We start from the raw sequence: 8,130 nt of genomic DNA, 5'->3' as shown, positions 1-8,130 counted from the left end.
GAGGCTGCTATGGGGCGGTACTTGCAGGAGCCTGGGTTTGGGCTGTTCCTGGTGGCCAGCATCTCAGTGAGGAGGGGACAAGCTGTGGTGCCAGTTCCATGTTCCTCATTACTGGTCTCACACAGGGTTGGCTTCACCTCAACGCAGCCCCAGCTCCATCCCTCCACGCTGCTTCTCTGTATTTACTAGAGCTGAGAAATGCTGATCCTACAGGGCTCAGCATCAGCCATTGCTTCTTCCAGAAGACACTCCTGTCCCCGGTATATGTTAAAGACATGGATGGCTCTGGCTCACCCTGGGTCTGCGTAATCTTTTAGGATCTCAGCATGCTTTTTAGAAGCTCAACATGAGCCGGCAATGTGTGCTGGCGGCCCAGAAAGCCAACCGTATCCTTGGCTGCATCCAAAGCAGCGTGGGCAGCAGGTCAAGGGAAGTGATTCTGCCCCTCTGCTCTGCTCTCCTGAGACCCCACCTGGAATACTGTGTTCAGCTCTGGGGTCCCCAACAGAGAAGGACATGGAGCTGTTGGAGCGGGTCCAGAGGAGGGTCACGAAGATGATCCGAGGGCTGGAGCACCTCTGCTATGAAGACAGGCTGAGAGAGTTGGGGCTGTTCAGCCTGGAGAAGAGAAGGCTCCAGGGTGATCTTATTGCAGCCTTCCAGTACCTAAAGGGGGCCTACAGGAAAGCTGGAGAGGGAATTTTGACAAGGGTGTGTAGTGACAGGACACGGGGCAATGGATTTAAACTGAAAGAGCGGAGATTTAGATTAGATATATGAAAGAAATTTTCCACTCAGAGGGTGGTGAGGCACTGGAACAGGTTGCCCAGAGAAGTTGTGGCTGCCCCATCCCTGGGAGTGTTCAAGGCCAGGTTGAATGAGGCTTTGGGCAACCTGCTCATGGCAGGGGGGTTGGAACTAGATGATCTTTGAGATCCCTTCCAACCCTAACCATTCTATGATTCCATGATTCTATGATTCTATGATCTCTCTCTGGATGCTCCTTTGCATCCCCTCTGCGATGTCAGACAGGGTGCCGGGGACCCCACCATGCCGCTCACCATCAGCACAGGCTTCACCCTGTTGATGAAGGACAGGGACCAGTGTCGCCCCCATGCCCAGAAACACGGTGTCTGTGGATGAGTTAACGCTGGGTGAAGAGCATGGGGGAATTTATGGCAGCTCTCATGCCAACAGCTGCCTGGAATCGGACAGAAGCCGCTTCAAATTATCATACCAGCTTAGCTCTGCTCCAGGGAGGTGTCATCTCCAACCAGTGTCACTGGGGTCTGAGCCATCTTCCAGGTATAAAGTGGTCTTTCAGAGAAACAAGCTCAATTTTTTAATACCTGGAAGAAATTGCCAGTCTGGAGGGTGGATGCCTGGAAGGCTGATGCCTTTTTGCTTCCATACAGCAAACCTTCAACCCTCTAGGAATAGTACCTTGTAGGGGCTGCATAAAATCATACAGATAATACATTAAACTTATTTTTTCCTACAATTCTCAGCCATGGAGATGTCTAGGTAAGCATTGCAATGATGCACTGTGTAAAATCCTTAGAGGAAAAAGCACGGATTCATCAAGCATCGCTGCACGCTTTCCTCAAGAAATGCACGTCAGGCGAGCATCTCCTGCTTCGTTCCCGTTTTATTTACTGTTTTCTAAAATACATGTTAGTAACAGTTCACAAAAGAGTTACAGGCAGAGAAACAGGATTTTTAAATGGGATAGCCCTATAAGGTCTCTATGAAAGCGGCAAGAAACAAAACCCATCTTTTGACACTTTCCAAATTCAAAATTCCATTCCAAAGCATGGCTTTTAATGAATTGGGGACCAAATTCTGATCACCGGGAAAATCCTACAGTTAGGAGTAGGAACAAGAAAGTAAGAGGGAGGGGAATGGCAAGAAGAGGAAGAGAAAAGAAATTATTCCATACAGCCCTCCCCTATAGTGCCCTTTTTTCTGAATTTGCAGGGAAAACATCCCTCGTGTCATTCCCAAGTGAATCGGAGAGCATGATCTGCATATTTATGCTCGACGCAGCCTTTCTTGCAACAGAATATCCACGTGACTGCCTGTAGTAATTCACATACAAGACTTTTACTGGGAGGGCCACGTATTAACACTGCTTGTACCCTGTGTGTTTGTGTCCATCAGTGTGTGGATACAGGAGTCATTACAGAATGCCAGTTAATTTTTTCAAAATACATTGAAATTCTGAACAGTGACGCCAAATTCAGAGGGATGGGGTGAGAATGAAACTCCCCAGAGTCTTCTTCATAACTTCTCCATTTATCTCTGAAGTATCAGAAGATCCCAGATTTATTTGACACAGTCTATGGCGTGGGCTGAAGGCAATATTTATCACTCTCATCAACCTTACACACCATCTCCACCAGCCTTTCCTAAAGTGGGAATAAATCTGATTGATTGCAGGTATTTACTGCCAGTGAACTACTCAAGCAGCAATTTATATTCTGCAAGCCGGTTAAAATATGGGTAACTACAGCAGTGCACATGTTTGGTGATTTAAAGCACATGCAAATTGAAGCAAAGCTGTCTACTCCTGACAACTTACCAGCATAACTCTTGGCATGACCAATACTTAAGTTGCATAACAGGAGACGAAAACTGGAAAGGACCAGTGAGTCATTCTAATCGCAGCCTCCTTCCCTAGCAAAATCCTTGCCTCCATTGTTATCTTGCTGTTTTTTTTTTTTTCCTGAACACATCAAGATTCTTTTTTCTGTCCCTTCTAAATCCTGAGTTTCTTGTTAACAGGGGAATTCTCCCAGGTCTAACGTTTTACACCTATTTCTTTTATTTCTCTACCATCACCTGCAGCAACAAATACTCCTCCCACCGACTCCTAATGACCTTTAACAACAGCTGCATGAACTAAAGATGTCTTAGTATTTATGTACGGTTTCAGTCCCTTCGTTATAACTGGCCCTTGTTAGGTATCTAAGAGCTATCAAGCCTAAAAATACAGAGAAATCCATGAGTGATGCTTTCTGGACTCCACTAAGATGCTTCATCATAATCTTTTTGTCCTATAAGAAATCCCACTGTGCTGTGCGTATGCCCAGATCTGAAAATGCCGTTAGCCTACAGCTAATAACTTATTTAACATCTGCCCTAACTCTGGTGTTTTTCTGCTCTAACACTATTGATCGCTCTATTCAGTGGCTCTCTCAGCTTTCAGGCCATTTAAATAAAAGTGCAGGACTTGGCCTCATCTTGTGCATGAAGGTGTGGACGGACACCAGCATATGGCCGAATCAGAACAGGAGTTAAGTACCAAGGTGTGGAAGAAAACACCCTTCAAACTTCAAGAGGGGAAAAAAACCTCACTAGATCCTTTCCTTGGTCTCAGGCCCTTACAGGGGTAAAAAAAAAAAAAAGTTTGTTCTGAGAATGAATAGTCCATGCAACAGTGAAATAATTTTTAGATGTTACTGCCTTAGATGAATTAGAATTTCATCTAATGCCATCTTTGGCATTAGATGAAATGCCAAGTGCTTTTCATGACTAGTGGTGGGGTTGTACTGTACTTAATACAGTTTTGTGCATGTTCATTTTTCTTGGATTCAGGAAAACTCTTGAGAAGAAGAATCATCCGTGCTGTTGCCTGGTAAACAAAAGCAAGTTACACCTGCAGGGCTCAGAAGAAGGAGGTAAACAAAAGCCAGCTATCCAGATAAAAAAGGAACAAATGTTTTGGAGAGAGAACATCCCTATAAGCAGTCATTAGAACGTAACTCACAGACTAAAATTAAGGAGCAGCTATAAATTTAGCTTAGTGTGTAGTCTGAAATAGCAGCTGCCTTTGTGTAACATATGTTTGACGGCGATCGCAAGCGATGCACTTACCGCTTACGTCGCATAAGTAGCACGCAGAACTACTGTGGCACTATAAAGAGTGGCTCATGCTTAAGGATGTTTATTCTGCTTAGCAATTTAGAGGCATCTCAAGTTTTTCTGTTCCTCCCGATGCCTGTCTTCACTCATGTCTCCATACTTTTTGGAAATTTGGCGTCTCTCTACATACAGAGATATTTTGCATGTTAATAAATGACAGATTTCGTACCTTTGCCTGATTTAGCTACCTGAGCACAGATAAATATGTCTTTTGCATACCAGACTGGGGGGTTAAAGCACTCCAGGAGAAGACCTGGGTTCAGTTCTCTCCTCACTCTGTGCAGACTGAAACCCCTATTTCCATGTCAGCAGAATTATCCAAGTTACTGTCTAGGCCAGGTTGGGGCATTCTTCATTTCTTGTTTAGGCTTTTAAGAAACTGCATAACTGCTTTTAGTTTGGGTGCTGCTACAGTCTGAAAAAAAGAAAAGGGAGTGGAAGCAAAGGGGAAGAGTAAATGCTTTAGATTAAGCTCCACATAGGGCTTTTATGGGCTCCTCTTACTTGCTTTTCACCAGAAAATACAGTAAAGATTCAACTTTCCCAGGGAATGTTTTTATTTTGCTGAAACAGAATGGACCAGTACTGATCCAGAGCCCTAAAGGATGTAGATCAGACTTCTTCCTCCTTCCAAATGAGATTTAAGCACCCTGCTCTTACCTTTGGATAAACTCAAGCTGACAGGAAACAAATTACTACAGATAGGTATTATTTAGTCCTGACATACAAGAACTTCTGTTACAGATCATTTAAAATCCACTCTCAAGGGCATGGGCTAAAAAGACGTACTGCCAACAGCCCCCAAAAGCTCTGTTAGCATAAATTCAGCGAAGGCAGATCTGTTTCAAGGCACAGATATGATGAAAGAGGGTTCATGTATGGTATTTTACAGATCATAATCATATTACCTGCATAGATCAGCACTGTGAATGTCCAACGGAGTGGCAAAATCATGTCAGAAATCAGATGCACACAGGAGTTGCTTTGCTTTGCCAGTGGCATGCAGCAACCCCTGGAACAGATTACTCCTGCTTTGTAATTCAGGACAGGGATGGGGAAAAACAAAGTTCTTCCTAATGCAACTAAAAGTAGAAGAATGTGGTGACTCAGGTTGGAATTTAGCCACAAAATCCTGTTTACAATCCTCAAAATTCACAAAACTTGCCAGGTTTGATGGCTCTGAGGGCTTCGAGCCAAGTCAGTGCTTCCTAACAACACGGTCCGACGTATATCCTGCTGGTCTAGCACTGAGTCTGACAGGGGAAACAGTTTGTAACAGGCTGCCAAAAGCTGCAGGATGTGCATTTTTACCATCAGCATGCTGATTTGTGGTGTTCATGCAACTACAGCTTGGGACAGCAGAAATGTATTTATCTCACTGTATTTTACAACAGTAACAAAACGCTTCTTGATGCTTAATGTAACGACAAGACTAGTTACTTTGGGAAACAAGAACATGAGCAATACTGAGCTTTGCAGCCCTGTGCTAAGAAGTTTTGGAAGCACTGGAATTCTAAATGCAAAACTTGGTTATTGCATTTTCCCTTCCATCTCATTGGAGAGAACGGGAAATGTTCCAGAGGGTCTCTCATGCACACGTAGCAACCTGCTCAGGGAAAGACAGCAAAGATACTTTTAAACATAATTAGCTGAGAATAAACCACCTTGAACTTGGCACAAATGATGCTGAGAGCTAACATGTAGCTATGGGATTAGGATCTTCATCATAGCATAGACTGGGCTTGTAGGAAAGAGCTTGACCATTGTCATCACCCCTGGTTTCCCACTGCCTTTCCTCTGACAATCTGACTCTAAAGCCAAGCAAGCGTGAAAATGCTAGCTTAGTGACCTGACCATTTCACAATGATTTATAAAAAAAAAAAGGCTCAATGTACTGGGATAGGAAAAGTGAGCCTCTGGTTCTGTAATGGAAAATATTGGGTGTAATGTGATGAGAAAGGTGTCTTTTCAGATGGAATCTGTCCTACCCAGAAAGCATCCCATGCACTCCAGGCACTGCTGAAGGAAGATGTGCTCAAAAGAAGGCCATGTCCAGGTAGAAGAGGTTCAAACGTTCAGAAGATCTTTGGGGACCTCTGCCCTCTTAATGTTTCCACCTCAGAAAATGTTTTCAGCAGCATCCTCCAGACAAATACAACATTGTAAGAAAAAGAAAAGGACTAGTCGTCTTGGATGCCTTTGGAATGTAAAAGAAAAGGTTTATGAGCATCCAAAGCAAAGTTCCCCCACCAGCCACAATCTTCTCAGTTCACGAGAACAACATTCACTCTTCTATGGCTTCCTTGGACGTTGCCCATTCCAGTTACATCATTCAAACATGGCTTTCCTGAAAGCAGAACAGAGCAGGGGCTTCCTCCCAAGGTTCAGAAAAAAAGCCCGTCAGCTTCAGATGGTGACAGAAATCCTTTGTTGAACCCAAACGGGCAGGATCCCTTACTCATTTGCAGTTTGCACCATCCTTTACAGTTATATTGAGCATGTGCATGTGGGGAGGCTTCTCTGCGGATCCAACCAAGCTTCTTGGATGCTCTGCGCAGGTGATACAGCAAGACATCAAAAACGTGCCCCCTGGGCTGTCCGCTGTGCTGCAGCTCCACGGCATCTTTCACTGCACCTCCAGAAAACCTTCCAAACCTTTATTACCGAACCCTCACATCATCCTTGCAATACAGGTTAAGGATCACGCTCGTTTTTCCAACTGGAAAATGTAAGAAGGACAGGAGTTAAGTGGTTTTCCCCACAGTTGTCCAGCAGGTCGGAGGCGGAGGCAGAGACAGAACCCATCCTTAATTCAGGTGCTAGACAATATTCCTTCCGTCTAGAATATGGACATATTCTGAAAGATCGTATTGGTAAATATATTAAAGGAAAATCATCTCCCTGTTAGTGACTCTTAATCCAGGTAAGCATGATTCTGAACTAGGCTGTTAGTGTGTTTTAAAGGGAAACACTTAACCTGTGCTGTCTCCATGCTGGCACCATAATAAGCAGCCATTCCTACTTGTACCGAATTAGGCGAATAATCTTATTATTCATGAAATCTGAAGTATGTGGGTGAGAAGAATCTATGCAGAAACCATCACTCATGGCTATTTTTAGCACTTCTTCCACAAACACCTGGAAACTATTGATTTGCTTATTGTCTGGCACCACCCAAAGTCTCTTTAAGTTCTGCCTGGTGTACTCCTCTTCAGGAAGGCCTTCCACACTTGCAACCCAATCCAAGGTCAAATGGTTGGGGTCCTGCAGGTAGCTGGATATTGAAGAGAGGTTTCCGTTGAAGTAATAGTAAAGTTTGGAACCGAGAAGCTTCAGGAACAGGCATGATGTAGAGAAGATATGAGCACTGAACACTTCCATGTTGGAGGAAGACAGGCTGTAGATCTGGGGTGCTTCTCGGACGGTGAAGTGAACAGTCTGGGTCTTCTGATCGAGGGTGATGTTGAGCATGGCATTTTTCTCAGCTTTAGAAAGCTCCACCTCCTTCTCCTGCAAGGCCTCAATCAGTGGCTGAATTTGATAAAAATCTACCTCCCGTCGAAGTAAGCCCATTTCCTGAAAGTCTTCAGGGAGGTCCAAGTGAGAAGTTCGTAAGAAGTTCAGGATATAGCGGAAGATTTTGCCGTCTCTGTCGATAAAGCAGTTGCCTTGGCTGTCCTTCTTGGTTGGGATCTTCCCACTAAACATGGCCCCCAGCATGGAGTCTGGGAAACTAGTCAGGGTAGACAGAGAGGTGGTATAGAGTTTTCCTCCAACATTGAGCGTGATGGGTTCTGACATGATGGAGAAGTCAGGATGCTGGGACTAATTCTAAAAAAAAAAATAAAATAATCCAATAGCACACATTTAGCTGCATTTACCTGTTTGAAAGGTTAAACTACAGAGATAGAGTCCTAAATATATAAGGGTAACTACATGGTAATAACTCATCACAGAAATTAGAAGTGAGGAATTACTTTTGGAAGTTGTATCTTGGGAACAAGCACAAGATGTTTTTTCTCCTAACAGACTTGAACAGGACTTTGTTTAGTTGAGTGCCAGAAATCGTGAGTCTTCCAAAATCATGATAAAATCATGAGTCTTACCATCGTGATCACTACAATCATTTCACTTTTAGTGAAATCCCTCCCACAGATGCCTACAGCAGAAGGACGGCGGACTTCAAAGCAAGAGTTGTGTCCCAGG

General features: G+C 44.0%; 1 protein-coding gene across 1 annotated transcript; it reads right to left on the bottom strand.

Annotated features, from left to right (window-relative positions):
* Positions 1–6,942: 6,942 nt before the first annotated feature.
* On the bottom strand, positions 6,943–7,725 carry KCTD21 (potassium channel tetramerization domain containing 21). The gene has a single exon (XM_009980006.2). It carries the CDS (start codon positions 7,723–7,725, stop codon positions 6,943–6,945), a length of 783 nt encoding a protein of 260 aa, XP_009978308.1.
* Between the last annotated feature and the right edge of the window lie 405 nt (positions 7,726–8,130).

Source organism: Tauraco erythrolophus, chromosome 1 (assembly GCF_009769465.1).
Source record: "Tauraco erythrolophus isolate bTauEry1 chromosome 1, bTauEry1.pri, whole genome shotgun sequence".
Classification (NCBI taxonomy): Eukaryota; Metazoa; Chordata; class Aves; order Musophagiformes; family Musophagidae; genus Tauraco; species Tauraco erythrolophus.
The sequence above is the reverse complement of the archived record's forward strand: the minus strand, read 5'-3'. Positions and strand labels throughout refer to the sequence as shown.